We start from the raw sequence: 26,921 nt of genomic DNA on the forward strand, positions 1-26,921 counted from the left end.
AAAATGCACTGTTCCAAATTATTATGCACAGTAGAATTTCTAAACATTTGATATGTTTTAAAGAACTGAAAATGCTCATTTGTGGAATTTGCAGCATTAGGAGGTCACATTCACTGAACAAAAAGCTATTTAACACCAAAACATCCTAACAGGCCAAGTTACATGTTATCATAGGAACCCTTCTTTGATATCACCTTCACAATTCTTGCATCCATTGAACTTGTGAGTTTTTGGAGAGTTTCTGCTTGTATTTCTTTGCATGAAGTCAGAATAACCTCCCAGAGCTGCTGTTTTGATGTGAACTGCCTCCCACCCTCATAGATCTTTTGCTTGATGATACTCCAAAGGTTCTCTATAGGGTTGAGGTCAGGGGAAGATGGTGGCCACACCATGAGTTTATCTCCTTTTATGCCCATAGCAGCCAATGAGGTATTCTTTGCAGCATGAGATGGTGCATTGTCATGCATGAAGATGATTTTGCTCCTGAAGGCACATTTCTGCTTTTTATACCATGGAGGAAAGTTGTCAGTCAGAAACTCTATACAGTATACTTTCCAGAGGTCATTTTCACACCTTCAGGAACCTTAAAGGGCCCTACCAGCTGATTCTCTATGATTCTGGCCCAAAACATGACTCCTCCACCTCCTTGCTGACGATGCAGCCTTGTTGGGACATGGTGGCCATCCACCAACCATCCACTACTCCATCCATTTGGACCATCCAGGGTTGCTCAATGCTTATCAGTAAACAAGGCTGTTTGGAAATTAGTGTTCATGTATGTGTGGGCCCAATACCACCATTTCTGCTTGTGAACACTGTTTAAGGGTGGCCGAATAGTAGGTTTATGCACCACAGCAAGCCTTTGAAGGAGCCTACACCTTGAGGTTCGAGGGACTCCAGAGGCACCAGCAGCATCAAATATCTGTTTGCTGCTTTATAATGGCTTTTTAGCAGATGCTCTCTTAGTCTACGTTCACATTAGCGGTCTGCGCCGCAGCGTCGGGCGCAGAGGACGCAGCAAGTTGCATTTTTGCTGCGTCCAAAATCAATTAAAAAAAGGATGCATGCGGCGCAAAACGCAGCGTTGTGCATGCGTTTTGCTGCGTTTTTGTTTGCGTTGTGCGTTGCGGCGCCGACGCTGCGCCGCACAACGCAAATGTGAACATAGCCTTAATCCGATGAACTTGCCTGGCAGAAATCTTCCTCATTATGCCTTTATCAGCAGAAACACATCTGTGCTCAGATACAGCCACAAATCTCTTAACACTACGATGATCACGCTTAAGTTTTCAGGAAATTTCTAATGTTTTCATCCCTTCACCAAGGCATTGCACTATTTGATGCTTTTCGGCAGCAGAGAGATCCTTTTTCTTTCCCATGTTACTTGAAACCTGTGACCTGCATAATAATGTGGAACATCATTTTTAAGGAGTTTTCCTTTAATTAGAATTACCTGGAAAACCAATTATCACATGTGTTTAAGATTGATTTCAGTGATACATTGAGCCCTGAGACACAATACCATCCACGAGTTTATTTGAAAAACAAAACAATTAAATATTTATGACACTTAAATCCAATTTGCATAATAATTTGGAACACAGTGTATAACAGAATATGTGTAATTGCCACACTTTTCTGGGAGAAATGCTTCATTTTCTGGAACAATTTCAAGGGTGCCAACATTTTTGGCCATGACTGTATTGTAGGATCTCTTCTGTAAAGTTAGAGCTGAGCTCCTCAGCAACTGAAAAAAAAAATTGGTTACCATACAAATTTAATTGCATTAGAAAATAGAGAAATATGATATGCATTGAAATTCTATGCAACAATTTCAGCCTACAATATTTTATCAAAATGCTACTTTCATTGCTTTTATGGAATGTTCTGTTTAAAAAAAAAAAAAAGTCCTGTGATATTGTGTACCGATTTTTTTTTTTTTTTTCCGTGGAGCCTTTTTATTTTTGTGTCCTTTTAAAATTTAAACTATTATTAGGTGTGAAATTAAACACACCAGTAGCGCTTCAGAAACTGTGAATCCTGCAGCGGATACAAATACAGTGCCACCCTTCTGTATTAGTAGCTATAAACAGGTATATATATAAAAATAATCCGCGCTGGGTTCTCCAGTTTTGTGACCACTAAATACCTCCAAAAAACAATAAATATTTGCACCTTTTATATGACTTTAAAAAACTATTAAAAAATAAGTTTGTGCTGTGTTTTAAAATAGCTCCACCGTGGAGCACGACATTACCATAAGGAAATTCTGAGCGAGATAATAAATTGATTTTTTACCTGGTGCGGTATAGTCGATAATGTCCACAGTTCCCTTTAGTCGGTCTTTGTAAATGTCCAAATGTGGAAAAATGCGGCTTCGGTGGAGTTTTTTTTCCTCTTTTGCTTTCACGTGAGCGGGCTCCTGATGAAGGAATACGTCCTATTCCGAAACTAGTAGGAAATTGGTCCACCGTGCTATCTGTAGCAAGTCACGTGAGCAATCACATGACCGTGACGTCACGCAAGGTCCTGCAGAGGCAGAGAACCGAGAGCTGCACAGCGCAAAGTCGCTACTAGCAGTGAGCGAGCATAGGGCTGTTTGCCGCCGGCCGGGGCACTGCCTGGAGCCCGCTCACGTGAAAGCAAAAGAGGAAAAAAAACTCCACCGAAGCCGCATTTTTCCACATTTGGACTTTTACCGACTAAAGGGAACTGTGGACATTATCGACTATACCGCACCAGGTAAAAAATCAATTTATTATCTCGCTCAGAATTTCCTTATGGTAATGTCGTGCTCCACGGTGGAGCTATTTTAAAACACAGCACAAACTTATTTTTTAATAGTTTTTTAAAGTCATATAAAAGGTGCAAATATTGTTTTTTGGAGGTATTTAGTGGTCACAAAACTGGAGAACCCAGCGCGGATTATTTTTATATATATACCTATTATTAGGTGTGAACCTACCATATTTTTCAGACTATAAGATGCACCTGATCATAAGACGCACCCAAAATTTTCAGAAGGAAAATAGGGAAAAAAGTTAATGTGTCAAATGGGGATCCATCTTACAGTCCAAATTCAGCTTTAAAGGGGAGCGTGGTCACGGGTGTTCGGTGGTCCGGCGATATGACTCCCAGACTGGTGCGGCAGGGTCAGCGGCGTTCTGTGGTGAGAGGGCTGCCAGGAAAACGGCCGCCGGGGGTTGGCGCATGCTCAGATTGAGATCTTGGCAATGAGATCTCGTCTCCCGAGATTTTGTGCCAAGATCTCAATCTGAGCATGCGCTGCCCCCGGCGGCCATTTTCCTGGAGGCCACCGCATCGCAGCAATGGATGTTCGGGGGCCTCCGGGCTTTCACAAAATGCCAGCGCAGCCCTTGCACCACAGAGCACCGTGAACCTGCCGCAGCAGCCTGGGAAGGGAGTGTAATCATCGCCCTGCAGCGTTGGACCGGAATCGCCCAACTCCTCCTGCCGCCACATTAATTGTAAGTATATTCCGACTATAAGACGCACCCCCATTTCCCCCCAAAATTTTTGGAGAATTTTTATAGTCCGAAAATACGGTGGTTCTGTCTATAATTTTCAAGTTAAAAAAAAAAGGCAAAAAAAACCCAAGATTTTTTTCATTTTATAAAGAGGACCTGTCCCAAGGTGAAAAGTGTCCAGTTTTTGCTCTTATTTTATTCTAACTGCCCTCCTGAATATCGGAGTATGAAATTGGGGTGGGGGTGTTTTTTTTTGTTGTTTTTTTAATTTAAATCCACTGTACTTTTACTTAGTGCTATTTTTTTATGGCCAGAATACTCAAGGGAAAAAAATAAGCACAAAAACTGGACACTTTTTTTCTCATGGTGACAGGTTATTTTTTTTAAGGGAATGTATCATAATGTTTTATTTATTTATTTATTTTTACGTTTTACATAAAGGTTTATAAGTGTATAAAATTGACTTTTTATTTTTATTACTTCAACCACTTGGGGCTGTCATTTTTATTTCCTGGTTGTGAAAATATCAGAGCATGACACTTACAGCAATTATGGCAGACACCAGGCATTGGAAACTGTGGCCGCGTTTGATCCTATCTCTTACACTGCGATTATTTTAGCTGAACTCTGCACACCCTGTGGTATTCCCAGTACACATCTGTCGATGGACCCTGGCACCTTTTTTATTATAACCCAGTGATATGCGCTGAGCTAGAATTTCCCTCTATCACCAGTACTTATTGTGATCAAAGCGGAGCTGTGAAATATTTGCCATCTGCAGCACTTCGATCACAGAAGTTAGCGGTGAGCACAGGTCCAGGTGCCATATCTGCAGTCGTGACTTCATCCAGCGGTCAGAACAGGTCACTAGGTAGAGCCAAGCCCTAAGCTTTGGTGCCTGGATCTTTGCTCACCGCTAACTATTGTGATCAGAGCGCTACAGATTGCAAAGATTTGACTGCTGCGCTCTGATCAGGGTGGATAAAAATCAATGTTTTTTAAAAAAAAATCAAAAAAATCGGATTTTTTTGATTTAAATCGGATTTTTTTGATTTAAATCGGATTTTTTTCAATAAACTGCTTTTTGAGGAAAATATTTTACCATCCAAAGGTTCTTCCATCATGAGATAAAGCTGAGTTGTTTAACTCAGTAGAATAAAGGCTGTATATGTGTAACATTCACAATGCCATGCTCTTCGAGAGGTTTCTGTAGGATGCTGACTATCCAACAAGTTTGGGCATGTCAACTGAATGGAAAAAGAAACTAAACCAAAAGTGAAACCAAGCTAGAAGGGTGGAATTAAAGGGGCAGTATGAACAAAATGTGGAGGCTATTAATAGTTTATACAATTAAGACATGCTGCTTTTAAACACCTACCTATTGCCATATAGTAAAACAAAAAAGATTTTTACTTACTTTGGGCTCCCCCCCTCACCCTGGCGTTAGATCGTTGCCCCTAGTTTCGTCCGTGTAACTATGGGCGCACATGCGCACTGCTCTCACTTCTCATTTTAATCGTGATTTATATTAAAAAAAACCTTTTGATTTAAATCAGTGATTTAAATCATGATTAAAATCATGATTTAAATCGATCCGATTTAAATAGAAAAAAATCTTTTGATTTAAATCGTGATTTAAATCATGATTTAAATCGGCGTGATTTAAATCAATCCACCCTGGCTCTGATCACTGTAGGAATCTGTGAGCAGTGACCAGGATCAGATAACTGTCCTCCCTTTTAAATGCCTTCTTCTGTTTTATTAGGTTCTTCAACTGCTGTTAGTTGTATCTCTTCCTGGGAGGCTTTCCCATGAACAATGTACCCACTGACCCAACTTTCCTGGGAACAAATGCAATAAACAGCAGCTGAAGAACCTAATTACATAGGAGGAGGAGGAGTGTAGTTTGTGCACACCTCCAACCCCTCACACTTTCCCGAACACCGTCCCTGGTTATCGCTAAAAAGAAAATCAAATTCCCTATAAAAATATACAACGTAAAAAAAATAAACACATTTGATCTTGTCACATCCATAAAAGTCTGATCCAGGAAGATATTAAATTATTTAACCCTTATGGGAAATGGCATGAGCAGAAAAATAATCGAACAGCCACAATCGTGGTTTGTCAGTTACATCACCTCACTAAAGAAATGCAAGAAAAAGCGATCAAAACATCATATGTACCCCAAAGTGGTATCCATAAATACGTCAGCTTTCTGCAAAAAAAAAAAAAAACAAGCCCTCACACCACTCCATCGACCGAAAAGTAAAACCGCGAGGGGGCTCGGAAAAGGGCGACACAAACCATTTTTTTTTCCTTTGAAAAAGTTAAATAAATATACAAGGTTGGGAATGCTGTCATCCTACTGATCTGATGAATGGGGTTCCCAGGTTATTTTTGCAGCATATTTTAAAAACTGAAAAAAACAAACCCCAGAAAACAAAGGAGTAATTGTATATATCCACTACACATTTGTATGGCATTGTGGAGAAGGGTGCCACTTCAAGGTTTGCCTAAGTTAGGATTAAAGCTAGAATCTGGCCTTCAGTCAGTCCTCAGTGACACTTTCCACAAGTCTATATCACATTGCTGTCACCAATATGGTGCTACTCTGTGATACAATATTTCATTCTAGGCTTTCATGGCTAATATCAGCAGCTGCTCCCCCTAGGGTTTAAAAGTTGAAATGCTCAAAACCCTTTAAATCCTATTTTATAGCATAAAAATCTATTAAAATATTTAAAAATGGTTTTCCTTTTTTTTATATATGTTCTCTTTAACCCCTTTACCCCCAAGGGTGGTTTGCACGTTAATGACCGGGCCAATTTTTACAATTCTGACCACTGTCCCTTTATGAGGTTATAACTCTGGAACGCTTCAACGGATCCCGTTGATTCTGACATTGTTTTCTCGTGACATATTGTACTTGATGATAGTGGTAAAATTTCTTTGATGTTACCTGCGTTTATTTGTGAAAAAAAAACGGAAATTTGGCGAAAATTTCGCAATTTTCCAACTTTGAACTTTTATACAATTAAGTCACAGAGATATGTCACACAAAATACTTAGTAAGTAACATTTCCCACATGTCTACTTTACATCAGCACAATTTTGGAACCAACATTTTTTTTTTTGTTAGGGAGTTATAAGGGTTAAAAGTTGACCAGCAATTTCTCATTTTTACAACACCATTTTTTTTTAGGGACCACATCTCATTTGAAGTCATTTTGAGGGGTCTATATGATAGAAAATACCCAAGTGTGACACCATTCTAAAAACTGCACCCCTCAAGGTGCTCAAAACCACATTCAAGAAGTTTATTAACCCTTCAGGTGTTTCACAGGAATTTTTGGAATGTTTAAATAAAAATGAACATTTAACTTTTTTTACACAAAAAATTAACTTCAGCTCCAATTTGTTTTATTTTACCAAGGGTAACAGGAGAAAATGGACCCCAAAAGTTGTTGTACAATTTGTCCTGAGTACGCCGATACCCCATATGTGGGGGTAAACCACTGTTTGGGCGCATGGCAGAGCTCGGAAGCGAAGGAGCGCCATTTGACTTTTCAATGCAAAATTGACTGGAATTCAGATGGGACACCATGTTGCGTTTGGAGAGCCCCTGATGTGCCTAAACATTGAAACCCCCCACAAGTGGCACCATTTTGGAAAGTAGACCCCCTAAGGAACTTATCTAGATGTGTGGTGAGCACTTTGACCCATTAAGTGCTTCACAGAAGTTTATAATGTAGAGCCGTAAAAATAAAAAATCATATTTTTTCACATTAATGATTTTTTCGCCCCCAATTTTTTATTTTCCCAAAGGGAAGAGAAGAAATTGGACCCCAAAAGTAGTTGTCCAATTTGTCCTGAGTACGCTGATACCTTATATTTGGGGGTAAACCACTGTTTGGGCGCATGGCAGAGCTCGGAAGGGAAGGAGCACCATTTGACTTTTCAATGCAAAATTGACTGGAATTGAGATGGGACGCCATGTTGGGTTTGGAGAGCCACTGATATGCCTAAACACTGAAACCCCCCACAAGTGACACCATTTTGGAAAGTAGACCCCCTAAGGAAATCATCTAGATGTGTTGTGAGAACTTTGAACCCCCAAGTGTTTCACTACAGTTTATGACGCAGAGCCGTGAAAATAAAAAATCCTTTTTTTTTCCACAAAAATTATTTTTTAGCCCCCCAGTTTTGTATTTTTCCAAGGGAAACAGTGTAAATTAAACCCAATTGTCCAATTTGTCCTGAGTACGCTGATACCCAATATGTGGGGGGGAACCACCGTTTGGGCGCATGGCAGAGCTCGGAAGGGAAGGAGCGCCATTTGGAATGCAGACTTAGATGGATTGGTCTGCAGGTGTCATGTTGCATTTGCAGAGCCCCTGATGTACCCAAACAGAAGAAACCCCCCATAAGTGACCCCATATTGGAAACTAGACCCCCCCAAGGAACTTATCTAGATGTGTTGTGAGAACTTTGAACCCCCAAGTGTTTCACTACAGTTTATAACGCAGAGCCGTGAAAATAAAAAATCCTTTTTTTTTTTACACAAAAATTATTTTTTAGCCCCCAGTTTTGTATTTTCCCAAGGGTAACGGGAGAAATTGGACCCCAAAAGTTGTTGTCCAATGGGTCCTGAGTTCGCTGATACCCCATATGTTGGAGTAAACCCCTGTTTGTGCGCACGGGAGAGCTCGGAAGGGAAGGGGCACTGTTTTACTTTTTCAAGGCAGAATTGGCTGGAATTGAGATCGGACGCAATGTCGCATTTGGAGAGCCCCTGATGTGCCTAAACAGTGGAAACCCTCCAATTATAACTGAAACCCTAATCCAAACACACCCCTAACCCTAATCTCAACTGTAACCCTAACCACACCCCTAACCCTGACACACCCCTAACCCTAATCCCAACCCTAATCCCAACCGTAAATGTAATCCTAACCCTAACCCTAGTGGGAAAATGGAAATAAATAAATTTTTTTAATTTTTTGTAACTAAGGGGGTGATGAAGGGGGGTTTGATTTACTATTTATAGCACGTTTTCTAGCGGATTTTTGATTGGCAGCCGTCACACACTAAAAGATGCTTTTTATTGCAAAAAATGTTTTTTGCGTTGCCACATTTTGAGACCTATAATTTTTCCATATTTTGGTCCACAGAGTCTTGTGAGATCTTGTTTTTTGCGGGACGAGTTGACGTTTTTATTGGTAACATTTTCATGCACGTGACATTTTTTGATCGCTTTTTATTCCGATTTTTGTGAGGCAGAATGACCAAAAACCAGCAATTCATGAATTTCTTTTTTTTTTTGGGGGGGGGGGCGGCGTTTATACTGTTCCGCGTTTGGTAAAATTGATAAAGCAGTTTTATTCTTCGGGTCAGTATGATTACAGCGATACCTCATTTATATCTTTTTTTATGTTTTGGCACTTTTATACGATAAAAACTATTTTATAGAAAAAATCGGCGATCTGACGTGCACAGCTCCAGGCTTCCTGGCGCCTGCTCTGAGCAGGCACTGTGAAGCCATCTCCCTGCAGGACCCGGATGCAGCCCCACGGCCATTTTGGATCCGGGGCCTGCAAGGAGGAGACGCTCGGTACAAGGTGAGCACATCGCCTTGTACCGATCGTCTCAGGGAAGCACGCAGGGAGCCCCCTCCCTGCGCGATGCTTCCCTATACCGCCGGAACACTGCGATCATGTTTGATCGCAGTGTGCCGGGGGTTAATGTGCCGTGGGGCGGTCCGTGACCGCTCCTGGCACATAGTGCCGGATGTCAGCTGCGATAGTCAGCTGACACTCGGCCGCGCTCCCCCCGTGAGCGCGGCTGATCGCGCTGGACGTACTTTTCCGTCCTTGGGAACTAGGGCCCACCCCACATGGACGGAATAGTACGTCCAATGACAGAAAGGAGTTAAGATCTCATGTTTAATTTGATCCCCTTTTTAAATCTACATCAGCTGTGTACCCCTTAAAATGCATTTTCTTGTAAGTATTGACATTGATTTTACATTAGATTCTGTATGTATAGAGCTAATTTGTGCATGTAATATTAATCCTGTTTACTCACTACAATATCTACATTTGTAGAAGGAGAAGAGGAAGAAGATGATGACGAAGAGGAAGGTGAAGAGGAAGAGGATATAGATGACGAGGAGGAAGATGATGAGGATGAGGAAGAGGTTGGAGAAGAAGATGAAGAGGAGGATGGTAGTGGAGAAGAAGAAGTTAGTGCAGAATATTTAATTTTTGCTGTTTGTGTGAGGCCAAGTTGAGATGACCAGTGACGTCTACAAATGTAGAATAGTGCCAGCTATTATATATGCATAAAATATTCTAGTGTGTAAAACCGACCAGAATAATACATGCTGCGATTTCCATTTGTAAAACCACTCGAGTGTAAGTAAATGGGCTTCAAATGTTGTGTGTGTAGTGGCCCATTGCACATACAGCCATATGACTGATTCCTTAGTGTTTTGTTGTGTGTGTTTCTGTGGATGCACAAATGCCATTTATGGGATGCATTTTTGCCGAAATAAATCTGCACTATATCAATTGGTTGGTTAAGTGTTCTGTTGCACAAAATATTTCCTGAGGTTTGAGCCCTTAGAATCTGCATATCTGGTGAGGTGCTTATATGGGCGAATACTCCCAAATACTTACTTCACAATTTGTGCTGTGATAAACTCGCTTAACGATGGCCAGGAGAACTTTCCAACAATAGCGTGCATGCAGCCTTACCGAAGAAATGTAATGTAAACTGCTCTACTGTTCTAAATTTAGTTTTTTGTTGTTGTTTTTTTTTTCTTTTATTTAGGATGAGGAATTTGGACATGATGGAGAGGTAGATGAAGAGGAGGAAGATGAAGAGGAAGATGAAGGTTTGTTATATTCATTATTGTATAATAAGAGTAGTCTGTCACTTCTTAATATGTGCACAGTTGCTCAGACTCCTGTATTATGCAATAAAATGCAATATCATTAATTTTAAATCCACACTAAAAGCCATAAACAGGTATAACCATATGTCACTTGTGTCCATGTGGAACCACAAGTCTCAGATCAGTCTGGCTACTGCATTTCAGACCTTAAGGCTGAGTCACACATAACGATATCGTTGCAACGTCACGCTTTTGGTGACGTAGCAACGATCCCGCTAACGATCTCGTTATGTGTGACAGCGACCAACGATCAGGCCCCTGCTGGGAGATCATTGGTCGATGGGAATGATCAGGACTTTTTTTTGGTCGCTGATCACCCGCTGTCATCGCTGGATCGGCGTGTGTGACGCCGATCCAGCGATGTGTTCACTTGTAACCCTGGTTACCCGGGTGCTGCAGGGGGACTTCAGCATCGTTGAAGACAGTTTCAACGATTCTGAAGTCGTTCCCCTGATCGTTGGTCACTGGAGAGGGCTGTCTGTGTGACAGCTCCCCAGCAACCACACAATGACTTACCAACGATCACGGCCAGGTCGTATCGCTGGTCGTGATCGTGGGTAAGTCGTTTAGTGTAACGGTACCTTAAGTCTTTAGTTATAGTCACTATGGCTTTGACTAAAGACCATTGTGTTCTGAAATGCGGCAGTCAGACTGTGCATCCCTCAGGCTTGTGGTTCCACATAGTCACTATTGGCGTTGCTTTGCTATACCTGTTACATAACTTTTAATCTGTCTAATTCCTGGTATGCATACTAATCATGGAAATAACAAAAAATCTGACTGGTACATCCAAATTAGTGTGAATAGGTGCATACCAGGAGCAGCTACCTCCATATACAATATACAAAAAGGGTTGCACTCTTATGCTAAAGCATGTCAATGTGAAATATATGAAATATGAATAGCAATACGGATTTTGAATATTAGGAGAAAAAAATTAGACGCTTACTGACTGAGAACTCCACCCTTCACCATGTGGTGATTTTAATTACAGCAGGTTCGTACCTACCCATAAATGCAGGCATTGCTGAGAGAAGTGTCCACATTCACCCAGGAATTCAGACATCAGCCATAGGCTGGAGTCGCACACAGTGTATAAAAAAATCGGTCCGTTTTTCACAGACGAGAATCGCAGAAATGTTCCCTGAACAGTGATCCGTATATCATCCGTGTGCAATGCGAGGATGCGATTTCCTCGCATCAAAGTATCCATGTGACATCCGTATGACGAGATTTTCTCGCCGGCTTGCAAAATGGATATAGAATGGATCCATGGCTTCAAATATTCGTGAAAACATATATACAGTAATATATAATATATATATATTGCAAATCGCAGCATGCTGCGATTTCCCTCGCACGTATAATACGGCCGAGAAAACAATGGATGATGGGAGCTGACCCATAGATTAACATTGGTCCGAGTGCTATGCGATTTTTTTTTTTTTTTTTCTCTCGCATAGCACTCGTCCGTATTCCTCTCTAGTGTGACTCATGCCTTAGAGAGGTGTTCACATTGGATAGGGACCCATCAGACTTATGGGACCACCTTGACGATGATTGATGGGCAGACATTATTTGGCCGAATTTTGTGCAAAGCGTCTCATTCATTTTTTCCTAATATTCAAAATAGCTATTCATATTTCATATATTTCACATTGACATGCTTTAGCACGATAGAGTGCATACTAATCATACGCATAATGTACTAATAGAAGAATAATGCTGCAGCTGTGTATGAACTCTTTTTTTTAACCATAAAATTTTTATTTTATTAAACATGGTATAACAAAACAGGGTCGTACAAGTATTTAGTTTCTGTATAGTGTGCATGAATAATAAACGATATAAACGATGTAAGGCTATAAATGACCTTAATTTTACAAAGATGTAAATGACAAAGACAAGACAAGACAGTAAGGAGTAGAAGGAGGGGAGGGGAAGAAGAAAAAAAGGGAAAAACCTCAGTTAAATCGACTAATCAAATCCGAACTCAGCCGCACTACAGGTCGGATCCCGCTGCATAATAATCCCACGGGGACCATATTGCCTGGAAGCGCACCACCAAGTCATTTAGTAAGGCTGTAAGGTGTTCCATCCTTCTGACATCCATGATCCGTCTAATGAGGATCTGAAGCGAAGGGGGACTCAGCTGCCTCCAAAAACGCGCAATCAGGCATCTGGCCGCCGTAAGGATATGTTGCAATAATCTATTGGAAAGTTTGCCCATACCCGGCGCCCCGTGACCCAGGAGAAGCACCAGAGGGTTTAGTTCTATATCTGTATGCAATACCTTGTCAATGAGGGACTTAGCTTGACCCCAAAAAGGTACAATTTTGGGGCATGACCAGAATATGTGCATGAGGGACCCAGTGCTTCCTCCACATCTCCAACAGGAGGGAGGGACAGAGGGATTCAGTCCATGCAGAAACTCTGGAGTGTGATACCAGTGCATTAGTATCTTATAGATATTTTCTCTATAGAGAGTACACACTGACGATTTTGCGGCATTCCTCCAAATGACAGACCACTCTCGGGGAGAAATACGCCGCTCCAGGGCGGCTTCCCACTTGCGCATGTATAGAAAAGATTCACCAGACCCATCCTGTGGATCCGATAAAAGGTTATAAATTTCTGAGATCAGACCCCTGGTGTTCACGCCCCTCCTGCAAATGTTCTCGAAATCCGTGGGGATCGAAGCTCCCGCTTTACCATATAGGGAGTTAGCAAAATCTCTGATTTGTAGGTATTGAAAGAATTCCCTGTTGGAAATCGAGAAATGTTGCTTAACCCCTTCATGACCTTGCCGTTTTTTGCAATTCTGACCAGTGTCCCTTTATGAGGTAATAACTCAGGAACGCTTCAACGGATCCTAGCGATTCTGAGATTGTTTTTTCGTGACATATTGGGCTTCATGTTAGTGGTAAATTTAGGTCGATAATTTCTGAGTTTATTTGTGAAAAAAACGGAAATTTGGCAAAAATTTTGAAAATTTCGCAATTTTCACATTTTGAATTTTTATTCTGTTAAACCAGAGAGTTATGTGACACAAAATAGTTAATAAATAACATTTCCCACATGTCTACTTTACATCAGCACAATTTTGGAAACAAATTTTTTTTTTGCTAGGAAGTTATAAGGGTTAAAATTTGACCAGTGATTTCTCATTTTTACAACAAAATTTACAAAACCATTTTTTTTAGGGATCACCTCACATTTGAAGTCAGTTTGAGGGTTCTATATGGCTGAAAATACCCAAAAGTGACACCATTCTAAAAACTGCACCCCTCAAGGTGCTCAAAACCACATTCAAGAAGTTTATTAACCCTTCAGGTGTTTCACAGCAGCAGAAGCAACATGGAAGTAAAAAATGAACATTTAACTTTTTAGTCACAAAAATGATATTTTAGCGAAAATTCTTTTATTTTCCCAAGGGTAAAAGGAGAAACTGGACCACGGACGTTGTTGTCCAATTTGTCCTGAGTACGCTGATACCTCATATGTGGGGGTAAACCACTGTTTGGGCGCACGGCAGGGCTCGGAAGGGAAGGAGCGCCATTTGACTTTTTCAATGAAAAATTGGCTCCAATCTTTAGCGGACACCATGTCGCGTTTGGAGAGCCCCCGTGTGCCTAAACATTGGAGCTCCCCCACAAGTGACCCCATTTTGGAAACTAGACCCCCCAAGGAACTTATCTAGAAGCATAGTGAGCACTTTAAACCCCCAGGTGCTTCACAAATTGATCCGCAAAAATGAAAAAGTACTTTTTTTTTCACACAAAATTTCTTTTAGCCTCAATTCTTTCATTTTCACATGGGCAACAGGATAAAATGGATCCTAAAATTTGTTGGGCAATTTCTCCTGAGTATGCCGATACCTCATATGTGGGGGTAAACCACTGTTTGGGTGCACGGCAAGGCTCGGAAGGGGAGGCGTGCCATTTGACTTTTTGAATGGAAAATTAGCTCCAATCATTAGCGGACACCATGTCGCGTTTGGAGAGCCCCTGTGTGCCTAAACATTGGAGCTCCCGCACAAGTGGCCCCATTTTGGAAACTAGACCTCCCAAGGAACTAATCTAGATGTGTGGTGAGCACTTTGAACCCCCAAGTGCTTCACAGAAGTTTATAACGCAGAGCCATGAAAATAAAAAATAATTTTTCTTTTCTCAAAAATGATTTTTTAGCCCAGAATTTTTTTATTTTTGCAAGAGTAACAGGAGAAATTGGACCCCAAAAGTTGTTGTCCAGTTTCTCCTGAGTACGCTGATACCCCATATGTGGGGGTAAACCACTGTTTTGGCACACGTCGGGGTTCGGAAGGGAAGTAGTGACGTTTTGAAATGCAGACTTTGATGGAATGCTCTGCGGGCATCAGGTTGCGTTTGCAGAGCCCCTGATGTGCCTAAACAGTAGGAACTCCCCACAAGTGACTCCATTTTGGAAACTAGACCCCCAAGGGAACTTATCTAGATGTGTGGTGAGCACTTTGAACCCCCAAGTGCTTCACAGAAGTTTATAACGCAGAGCCGTGAAAATAATAAATGTGTTTCCTTTCCTCAAAAATATTTTTTTAGCCCAGAATTTTTTATTTTTGCAAGAGTAACAGGAGAAATTGGACCCCAAAAGTTGTTGTCCAGTTTCTCCTGAGTACGCTGATACCCCATATGTGGGGGTAAACCACTGTTTGGGTACATGCCGGGGCTCGGAAGGGAAGTAGTGACATTTGAAATGCAGACTTTGATGGAATGGTCTGCGGGCGTCACATTGCATTTGCAGAGCCCCTGATGTGCCTAAACAGTAGAAACACCCCACAAGTGACCCCATTTTGGAAACTAGACCCCCGAAGGAACTTATCTAGATGTGTGGTGAGCACTTTCAACCCCCAAGTGCTTCACAGAAGTTTATAACGCAGAGCCGTGAAAATAAAAAATAATTGTTCTTTCCTCAAAAATTATGTTTTAGCAAGTAATTTTTTATTTTTGCAAGGGTAACAGGAGAAATTGGACCCCAACAGTTGTTGCCCAGTTTGTCCTGAGTACGCTGGTACCCCAAATGTGGGGGTAAACCACTGTTTGGGCGCACGTCGGGGCTTGGAAGGGCGGGAGCACCATTTGACTTTTTGAACGCAAGATTGGCTGGAATCAATGGTGGCGCCATGTTGCGTTTGGAGACCCCTGATGTGCCTAAAACAGTGGAAACCCCTCAATTCTAACTTCAACACTAACCCCAACACACCCCTAATCCTAATCCCAACTGTAGCCATAACCCTAATCACAACCCTAACCCCAACACACCCCTAACCACAACCCTAACCGCAACACAACCGTAACCCTAATTCCAACCCTAATCCTAACCCTAATCCTAACCGTAACCCTAATCCCAACCCTAACCACAACTGTAACCCCAACACACCCCTAACCCTATCCGTAACCCTAACCACAAGCCTATTCTTAACCCTATTTCCAACCCTAGCCCTAATTCCAACCCTAACCCTAAGGGTATGTGCCCACGTTGCGGATTCGTGTGAGATTTTTCCGCACGATTTTTGAAAAATCTGCAGGTAAAAGGCACTGCGTTTTGCCTGCGGATTTACAGCAGATTTCCAGTGTTTTTTTGTGCGGTTTTTACCTGCGGATTCCTATTGAGGAACAGGTGTAAATCGCTGCGGAATCCGCACAAAGAATTGACATGCTGCGGAAAATACAATGCAGCGTTTCTGCACGGAATTTTCCGCACCATGGGCACAGCAGATTTGGTTTTCCTTAGGTGTACATGGTACTGTAAACCTGATGGAAAACTGCTTCGAATTCGCAGCGGCCAATCCGCTGCGGATCCGCGGCCAATCCGCTGCGGATCCGCGGCCAATCCGCTGCCAATCCGCTGCAGATCCGCGGCCAATCCGCTGCGGATCCGCGGCCAATCCGCTGCGGATCCGCGGCCAATCCGCTGCGGATCCGCTGCCAATCCGCTGCAGATCCGCGGCCAATCCGCTGCGGATCCGCGGCCGATCCGCTGCGGATCCGCTGCGGATCCGCGGCCGATCCGCTGCGGATCCGCGGCCGATCCGCGGCCGATCCGCTCTGTGTGCACATGCCATAACCCTACCCCTAACCCTACCCGTAACCCTAACCCTACCCCTAACCCTACCCCTAGTTCTAACCCTAACCCTAGTGGTAAAAGAAAAAAAAATATTTTCTTTATTTTATTATTGTCCCTACCTATGGGGGTGATAAAGGGGGGGGTTTATTTATTATTTTTTTATTTTGATCGCTGTGGTAGAACCTACCACAGCGATCAAAATGTACCTGTAACGAATCTGCCAGCCTGCAGATTCGGCGGGCGTACTGAGCATGCGCCCGCCATTTTCCAAGATGGCGGCGCCCAGCGAGGACACGGCCGGACACCGGGAGGATCGGTAAGTATGAGGGGGTGGTGGGGGGGTGGATCGGAGCACAGGGGGGGGGAGCGGAGGACGGGGGGAGCGGACAGGAGCACGGGGGAGCGGACAGGAGCACGGGGGAGCGAACAGGGGGACGGAGGGGGGTACCTGACAGAACGGACGACTGGGGAGGAGATCGGGGGCGGTGGGGGGGGCCAGTACATGATTTCCAGCCATGGCAGATGCTATTGCAGCATCGGCCATGGCTGGATTGCAATATTTCACCATTTTCATAGGTGAAATATTGCAAATTGCTCTGATTGGCTGTTGCACTTTCAACAGCCAATCAGAGCGATCGTAGCCACGTGGGGGCAAAGCCACCCCCCCTAGGCTGAAGTACAACTCCCCCCTCTCCCTGCAGATCGGGTAAAATAGGAATTAACCCTTTCACCCGATCTGCAGGGATGCGATCATTCCATGACGCCGCATAGGCGTCATGGGTCGGGAAGGGGTTAAGATAATCAAAGGAGTGAATCTCCATGGTCTCCCCATCTATAATATCCGCAAATCTAAATAGGCCCGCTTTAAGCCAAGGGTGAACCATAGGAGACTCTAAACTGCTTGGGAGCTGTGGATGATAGATGAAGGACACAAGGGGGGAGCAAGGTGACATGAGGGCGAATCTCCGTGTGCAGGTATTCCAAATGTCACGGGTGAACTGCATGGGGCCTAAAAGGGGCGGAAAGGACTTACATTGTGCTGGCGACCATAAAAGAGAGTTAGGGTGTATTGGGGCAAGCCATAATTTCTCTATTTCATTCCACTTGCTGTAGGCCCATTGGGATGTCCAGCAGGGGATTCTCCTCAGGTGAGTAGCCCAGTAGTAATTAAGAATATTTGGCACAGAAAGCCCTCCCCTGGTCTTATGAGCTGTGAGAACCTCCTTAGCCACTCTATGGCGCTTTTGTTGCCATATGAACCTCATAATAGCCGCCTGAAGGGACTTCAATTCCGAGACCGGAACTCCAACTGGGAGGGTCTCAAAGGCGTAGATCAATCTGGGTAAAAGGCTCATTTTTACCGCCGCTATCCGACCCATCCACGAGAGAGGGAGTGATTGCCATTTAGTCAGGCGGGCTTTTGATTCTTTAAAGAGGGAGGGGAAATTTAGTTTGCAGAGGGTCTCATATGAGGACGTAATATTCACCCCCAGATATTTCACAGCATCCTGTTTCCACCTGAATTTAAAATTCAGGCGTAGGTGGTCCCATACCTCAGGGGGGATGTTAAGCGGCATAGCCTCCGTTTTGCTGGAATTGATTTTATATCCAGATAAGTCCCCATATCTCCTCAAAGCCCTCATGAGGTTCGGAAGAGACACGTGGAGATTAGTGAGCGTCAATAGGACATCATCAGCAAATAGTGCGATCTTAAAAGATTTACTCCCAACCATCACCCCAGAAATATTGGGGTCCCGTCGTATGGACGCTGCCAGGGGCTCTATGCAGAGGGCAAACAGGAGAGGTGACAAAGGTCACCCCTGCCTGGTGCCATTCGATAAAGTGAATGGTTTGGATGTACAGAGAGGGAGTTTTATGGCTGCTGTAGGGTGATTGTATAGGGATCTCAGCGCGGACAAAAATCCACCCGAGATGCCAAAGACCCGCATCGTACTAAAAAGGAATGGCCAGTAGAGGCGATCGAAAGCCTTCTCGGCGTCAAGGCTCAGTACTAGTGTTTACAATTTCTTTCGGTTCGAGATGTCCACCAAGTCCACAACCCTCCTGGTGTTATCACCCCCTTGACGGCATGGAATAAAGCCTACTTGGTCTTTATGAATAATCGAGGGTAGCCATTTATTAAGTCTGGAGGCCAGTAGCTTGGTGAACACCTTCAAATCCGTATTCAAAAGGGCTATTGGCCTGTAGTTTGCACAGTCCAAGGGGTCCCTGGGCGGCTTTGGAAGGAGGATGAGGTGGGAATGTAGCATTGTGGACGGGATTGGGTCGCCTTGCAAGAAGGAGTTAAATAATGACGCCAAGTGAGGAAGAAGTGTTTTGGCGAATGTCTTATAGTAAAAGTATGTCAGACCATCAGGGCCAGGTGATTTTCCCATGGGCAGGGACTCCAAAACCTCCTCTACCTCTTCAGAGGAAACTGCACTATTTAGAGATTCAATCGCTTCACTAGGTAGGGAGGGGAGGTCTAAGGTAGCAAGATAGTCTTCAATAGCCCCTGAACCCTGGGATCCATCAGCCGATGGGGGACCAAGATTGTACAATTTTTTGTAGAAATTATAAAAAATATCAGCTATGGCATCAGGGTGATAATGCGTCACCCCTGCAGCGCCCCGCAAGGCCTGAGGAGATGAAGCCACGGAGCGTTCCTTCAGCTGGCGTGCCAGGAGGGTGTGTGCCTTATTGCCCCTTTCATAGAATTTCTGTCTAGAGAAAGTTAGCAGCTTCTCCGCCCCCGCCACCGCCAGATCTTTTAATTTTTCCCTTAGTCTGACCACCTCTTTCAAAGCGGCCAGAGAGGGAGATTCAGCGAGTGTCCTCTCATGAAGCTTTAGTTGAGAAGTCAAATGTGCCCTCTGGACCCCCGCGGATCTCTTGGCCCTGGCGCCCTCCCTAATAAAATGGCCCCTCATCACCGCCTTATGTGCCTCCCACAGAATTCCCAGGGAGGAGACTGAGCCCGTATTGAGCTGGAAGAATTCCTCCAGTTGCTTATGCAGTGAGGCCCTGACTTCGGGGTCCTTGAGTAAAGATTCATTTAAGCGCCAGTGGCCAAATCTAGGTCGAGAATGGGCTCCCTCCAGTTCCATGATCACAGGAGCATGATCTGACCAGGTAATGGAGCCCAGTTCCACCCCCCCCCCCCCCCAGCCTCTTAAGAATAGCAGAGTTTACAAAGAAGTAATCGATCCTGGTATGGGTCTGGTGTGGGTGTGAAAAGAAGGTAAAGGCCCTCTCTCCAGGGTGTGCCACCCTCCATGCGTCAAAGAGAACCTCAGATCTTATAATCCTCCGGAAGCCCAAAGACGGCTTCTTTACAGAGTCAGAGGGCGGGAACCCCCCGAGAGAAAGCCTGTCAGATGTTTCAGAGAATGGAAGATTGAAATCTCCACCTACTATAGTCGCCGCATGGGGAAGCCCCCCTACGAGTGAAAATACCCCCCTCAGAAAGCGAATCTGTCCCTCGTTCGGGGCATAAATGTTAGCGAGAATATGAGGTGAGCCCCCCACCTGTGCCTCCAGGATCACGTAATGTCCCTTAGGGTCAGAGTGATTTCCAGTGACTTGTATAGGGCAATTTTTTGCAATCAGGATTGCAACCCCCCCTTTCTTAGTATTCGTGCTTGGCTAGATATTGATGGGGATATAAGTGGGCTGCAAACTTAAATGAGCCTGTAGAGTCAAAGTGGGTCTCTTGGATGAAAGCCACGTCTGCCCTAGTGGAGCGCAGCTCCTGTAACAGCAATTTCCTCTTGCGGGGAGAATTAAGACCCCGCACGTTAATGGATACAATACGTGTCATCTTAGTTGCATTAGGTGGAGTGTAGTGCAGGTGTCGGGACTGTTACCTTTGAAGGTGTAAGTTAACATAGAGGTTGTCTCAGCGCGGCTGGTCCACCAGATGAAGGCTGTCAAGGATCGAACCGAGGGTGGAAACAAAATTTGGGTGGTTGGGTAGGGTAAGAACAACAAGGAAAAGGGAAGACATAGACACTCGGTTAGTAAATTGCATATCCAAAAAGTGAAAAAACATAGAAAAACAATTGAAAACAATACCCGGGGTTTAACCCGGAGAGGGATCCCCTGAGGAAACCCACTCTTGGCTCGGAGGGCCAGAGTGGTAGAAAAAGTCGGTCTCAATATCAATCCCAGGGAAGCCCTAGGATAGGTGGAAGTCTCCGAATCCGAGAGAGCCGGTCTATCTCCAGCCAGCCGCCCCTCCAATGTAAAGAAAGGGGTAACTGGGAAGCAACCGAAGTGGCCTTGGCGAAGCCCCCGCCACCTGCCTTCCCGGGTGACCTGCTTCAATTGTTTCAGTAAATGGTGCGGCTCCAGACACACAGAGGCAGCATTGTGTCCATCCCCCGGTGGGGTTTGGATGTCCCATTTCCAGCGTCACAGGCCAGAAGGCAGAGGGGCCAATCAGTAAGGGAGGCTTAGAGAAAAAGAGAATATGCGGCCTGTTCTAAACAAGCCTAAACTAAAAGTCAAGTCAACGGGTACGGGGAGAAGACGGGGCACGGCCACCTCTCCCCCCACCTCCCCCACTCGCCCCGCGCCTTCCTCCCCCCAACTTGGTTCACACCGGTGGAGGGGGAGCCCCAGGTACATGCAGGACCCATGGTGGAATGTTGACTGCCGGGATCTCCAGGGTTGTACAGAAGGCCATCACATCAGCAGGGGTACGCAGAGTCGCGGACTTTCCATCTTTCCTGGCTGTCAGGGCAAATGGGAACCCCCATCTATACTTAATTTGGTGTTCCTGGAGTATTAGCAAGAGGGGCCTGAGGTGTCTCCGCTTCTGCAGGGTTATGCGGGAGAGATCAGGGAAGAGCTGAAGCTCTGTTCCCCGAAATAAGGGGGTCTGGTTCCGGGTCCTGGCTTTGGACATGATCAATTCTTTAGTAGTAAAGTCGTGAACACAGCATATAATATCTCGGGGTTGAGTAGACATGTTCTTAGGCTGTAGCGCCCTGTGTGCTCTGTCCAACTTAGTTATATTGGTTGGAGGTGCACCCAGAATGTTATTAAAGATGTCCTGCAGGATCAGATCAGGAGACTCAGAGACCTCCACCTCAGGCACTCCTCTCACACGTATGTTGCATCTGCGTCCCCTATTGTCCAAATCCTCCAAGTGGGACTGCATTTCCTCCATCACTTGTTGTTGTCAGGACACTAGCTGGCGAATTTCTGTCATGTGTTTTCTTGTGGTGTCATGTTCCTCTTCCAGGGCCTCAATCCTCCCATTTAAGTGTTGTAAATCTCGTCTCACGTTGGCTATTTCTGCCCTGCATATGTCTTTGACCTCACTAATGAGGATCTTAAAGTCCTCTTTAGATGGTAGAGTTGCCAGAATAAACTGCCAGTCTTGGGAGGGAGGGGCAGGCCCCCTGAAGCTGCCATCAGGCCGTGAGTTAGGGTACTGTCACACTATACGATCACGACCTGCGATACGACCTGGCCGTGATCGTTGGTAAGTCGTTGTGTGGTCGCTGGAGAGCTGTCACACAGTCAGCTCTCCAGCGACCAACGATGCCGAGGTCCCCGGGTAACCAGGGTTAACATCGGTTTACTAAGCGCAGGGCCGCGCTTAGTAACCCGATGTTTACCCTGGTTACCAGCGTAAACGTAAAAAAAAAAACAAAACGTACATACTTACATTCCGGTGTCTGTCCCCCGGCGTTCTGCTTCTCTCCACTGTGTCTGCGCCAGCCGGAAAGCACAGCGGTGACGTCACCGCGTTACCGCTGTGCTCGCTTTCCGGCTGGCCGGCGCTCACAATGCAGAGAAGCAGAACGCCGGGGGACAGACACCGGAATGTAAGTATGTACTGTTTGTTTTTTTTTACTTTTACGCTTGTAACCACGGTAAACATCGGGTTACTAAGCGCAGCCCTGCGCTTAGTAACCCGATGTTTACCCTGGTTACAAGCGAACGCATCGCTGGATCGGTGTCACACACAACGATCCAGCGATGACAGCGGGAGATCCAGCGACGAAAGAAAGTTCCAAACGATCTGCTACGACGTACGATTCTCAGCAGGGTCCCTGATCGCTGCTGCGTGTCAGACACAGCGATATCGTATGGATATCGCTGGAACGTCACGGATCGTACCGTCGTAGCGACAAAAGTGCCACTGTGTGACAGTACCCTTAAGATGATAGTTAACTGAATAATCAGGGTGGATTGATTTAAATCACGCCGATTTAAATCATGATTTAAATCACGATTTAAATCAAAAGATTTTTTTCTATTTAAATCGGATCGATTTAAATCATGATTTTAATCATGATTTAAATCACTGATTTAAATCAAAAGGTTTTTTTTAATATAAATCACGATTAAAATGAGAAGTGAGAGCAGTGCGCATGTGCGCCCATAGTTACACGGACGAAACTAGGGGCAACGATCTAACGCCAGGGTGAGGGGGGGAGCCCAAAGTAAGTAAAAATCTTTTTTGTTTTACTATATGGCAATAGGTAGGTGTTTAAAAGCAGCATGTCTTAATTGTATAAACTATTAATAGCCTCCACATTTTGTTCATACTGCCCCTTTAATTCCACCCTTCTAGCTTGGTTTCACTTTTGGTTTAGTTTCTTTTTCCATTCAGTTGACATGCCCAAACTTGTTGGATAGTCAGCATCCTACAGAAACCTCTGGAAGAGCATGGCATTGTGAATGTTACACATATACAGCCTTTATTCTACTGAGTTAAACAACTCAGCTTTATCTCATGATGGAAGAACCTTTGGATGGTAAAATATTTTCCTCAAAAAGCAGTTTATTGAAAAAAATCCGATTTTTTTTTATTTTTTTAAAAAAACATTGATTTTTATCCACCCTGTGAATAATCAGGATGATGAGAGGAGTAGTATCCCTGATGGGGTTGAATATAGGCAGTGTCCTGTGTATTATTCTGTCCATGGACCTCCTGATGTAATGAGGAGCTGTTTGTTTGTGTGGGCTGATATGAAGGGTAAAGGAGTGGGGGCCCAACACCCCCCCTCCCCCTCACCTCGTGGCTGCGGTCAGCAGCGGTGCTTATCTGATCTCCATGAAGTCCTGTTCCTTCTGTGTAAAGGCCCCGTCTCACATAGCGATTTACCAACGATCACGACCAGCGATACGACCTGGCCGTGATCGTTGGTAAGTCGCTGTGTGGTCGCTGGGGAGCTGTCACACAGACAGCTCTCTCCAGCGACCAACGATCAGGGGAACGACTTCGACATCGTTGAAACGGTCTTCAACGATGCCGAAGTCCCCCTGCAGCACCCGGGTAACCAGGGTAAACATCGGGTTACTAAGCGCAGGGCCGCGCTTAGTAACCCGATGTTTACCCTGGTTACCAAAAAAAACAAACAGTACATACTCGCCTTTCGGTGTCCCTTGCCGTCTGCTTCCTGCTCTGACTGAGCCGCCGTACAGTGAGAGCAGATCACAGCAGTGACGTCACTGCTGTGATCTGCTCTCACTTTCCGGCCGGCAGTCAGTCAGAGCAGGAAGCAGACGGCAAGGGACCTGACGGACATCAGATGGTGAGTATGTACTGTTTTGTTTTTTTTTACATTTACGCTGGTAACCAGGGTAAACATCGGGTTACTAAGTGCGGCCCTGCGCTTAGTAACCCGATGTTTACCCTGGTTACCAGTGAAGACATCGCTGGATCGGTGTCACACACACCGATTCAGCGATGTCAGCGGGACCTCAACGACCAAAAAAAGGTCCAGGCCATTCCGACACGACCAGCAATCTCACAGCAGGGGCCTGATCGCTGGTACGTGTCACACATAGCGAGATCGCTACTGAGGTCGCTGTTGCGTCACAAAACTTGTGACTCAGCAGCGATCTCGCTAGCGATCTCGCTATGTGAGATGGGGCCTTAAGGCTCATCCCCCGATGTAGAGGGGGAGATCTCCTCCTCCCAGCAGCCATCAGTCTCCTGAGTGCCGTCCTGATGCAGAGCGTCTTGCTTGGAAGCTTCCTCCTCACTGCCCTGTCTCTGTAAAGGTGGCGCCTGTGTATCTCCCTGGACTTGTTCAAGGCCCAGAAAAGCGTCCAGAGCCGTCCGCTGTGCTGGCTGGTCCACCGCAGGCTGCTGTATGGTCCTAGGTTTCCTGGGCCCCATGCTGACTGTGGAACCCGGTGATGCAGGGTGATATTATGCTATTTATAGCTGGGAGATGGCAGGAGCTCCTTCACCACACTTCTGCTCAGCTCGGCATACGGACACGCCCCCGTGTATGAACTCTTAAGTATTTTAAATGGCATGAGTAGCAAAAAAAAAAAGTGTATCATCATACTAGCAACATATTGCTTCTACAAAAATAACTCTATGGGGTTGCTGGAAATAGCTGAGCGCAGTGCCCGAGAGAATCGATGTAGTGGGCTCCATTCTAGCAAGGATAAAATTGCCCCATTCTGCCGATCTGTGTGAGTCGTAGCACTCAGTGCCCCACTAGTCGGTTATTGCCTATCCCATGTATAGGTGATAAATAATATTCACTTGGATCAACCCTTTTAACTTCTTTGTGAATGAATAGCAGTGCTGGAGTGACTTTCCAGATAGAACTGTGCATATATTATTTAGTATTCAAAATGTACTTCTGCTCGAACCATAACATGTGAACTTTTGTTACCTGTCTATTAGTCATTTCTGGTTGTTTAATTTAATGCTTGCTACTAACAATTTTCAGACTTGAATGTTAATTTTCCTTGTTTGTTTGTTTGTTAGTGCTGTTGTGTTTTATAATAACTAAATCCATTATCTGTCTCTTTCAACAGATGAGGAGGAAACTGGAAAAGGAGAAAAGAGGAAGAGGGACACAGATGACGAAGGTGATGAAGAGGATGATTAGATTTCTGTAAGAGGAAAAAAAGAGAAAAAAAATCAAAAAGGACATTTTGGATTACACAGTATTGATTGAACTGGCCCCATCCATGGATTACTGAAAACAAGCTGCAAATGAAATTTAACAATTAAAACAAGCCCTCTCCCTGAACACCCCAAAAGAGCCAAAGAGTTGTTACTGTGACATTCCTACAGCCAATAAATCCTACTGGAAACTTACATCCTGGTTTATAATTAAGTCTCAAAAAGGCAAAAAAAAAATCATGGAAAAATAAATATATATATGTATACAGAGAAAAAAAATATATATACAAAACTTTCGGCTAATAAAACTGAGTCAATGGTTTTACTATTGCATTGGGGTTCTTAAGGGTTAACAATCTAGAACATTTAGTGTTTGGCGAGTCATGATTGTCAATGGCTACCTATTAAATAGACATCAGAGCACCATTTTTACTTTCTGTATAACAAAAAAAAAAAGGAAAAAAAAACTTTGTAAATAAAATCTTAACATTTTGGGTCTTGTTTTTCCTGCTTTGCTTTCTTTTCCTAACAGTTCAATATTTTTTTACAGTAGGATGTTTTTGCGACAACTGAAGATGAACTATTTTTAACAACATGAGTGAAATAAACATGTTACTATTTGGTAAATCCTAGTTGTATGATTACATTTCTGAATAAGAAGTAAATGACTCCTGATCGTGTACTTGTAATGTGCTTTGTAATTATTGTTCTGCATATACAAAAGTGTGTATACGCTGCCATTTATTACTTGGGAAGCACTATGTTTTTTTAGAACGGTTTTAGAATCTTTAAGAAGTATGCCTCAGATTGTTGTCCGATACCGCATGATAACTTTGCAATTAAAATTCTACAACCCTCAGTGCAAATTGGGTTTATCAGCAAAATTTACAAACTTCTATTTGCAATTAGCCAATAAACCAAGGCCAATGTAACCGCTTCCCAACCGCTCACTGTACATAAACATCAGCGCTTGCTGGGCTCTGTGCAGCGCCAACGTTTGAGCGGTCGGTGGTCTGGCAGCGCTCTGGACCACTAGGGTCCTGCAAGCACTGCGATTCCTGTGCAGATTGGTAGCTCTGACAGGTGACATAATCGGGATCTGATTGGAGAGCCCAATGATGTTAACCTTTTACTATCTTCTAGATGCCGCATTCGTAGTTTTCTGCCAGTTACAGTGGCTTGCTAGACTCGGCTAACATTTCAGTCTAACAAGCGATCTGACTGTAAAACTGTCACGTCTCATACAAAGCAATACATGTGTATTGCATTGCATTGCATGAGATCAGTGACCAGAGAAATAAAAATAGAAATCCCATACAGGGATAAAAAAAAAAAGTAAAAAAATGTTTTAAAACTATTTAAAAAAAAAATCACAATAAATAAAAAAAATATTAAACCAATAAATACGTATATTTATGTAAAAGCAGAAAAGTACACATACACTGTTCAAAAAAAATAAAGGTGACGCTTAAACAACAGAATA

General features: G+C 44.1%; 1 protein-coding gene across 1 annotated transcript in view; it reads left to right on the plus strand.

Annotated features, from left to right (window-relative positions):
- ANP32B (acidic nuclear phosphoprotein 32 family member B) overlaps positions 1-26,297 on the plus strand; it is a 61,475-nt gene extending 35,178 nt beyond the window's left edge. The window contains exons 5-7 of the mRNA XM_077250829.1: positions 9,596-9,732; positions 10,323-10,386; positions 25,348-26,297. Of these exons, the coding sequence (XP_077106944.1) occupies positions 9,596-9,732; positions 10,323-10,386; positions 25,348-25,421 (275 nt within the window). The 3' untranslated portion in view covers positions 25,422-26,297. The remainder of the gene's footprint in view (positions 1-9,595; positions 9,733-10,322; positions 10,387-25,347) is intronic.
- The last annotated feature ends 624 nt before the right edge of the window (positions 26,298-26,921 follow it).

This window comes from Ranitomeya variabilis, chromosome 1 (assembly GCF_051348905.1).
Source record: "Ranitomeya variabilis isolate aRanVar5 chromosome 1, aRanVar5.hap1, whole genome shotgun sequence".
Taxonomy (NCBI): Eukaryota; Metazoa; Chordata; class Amphibia; order Anura; family Dendrobatidae; genus Ranitomeya; species Ranitomeya variabilis.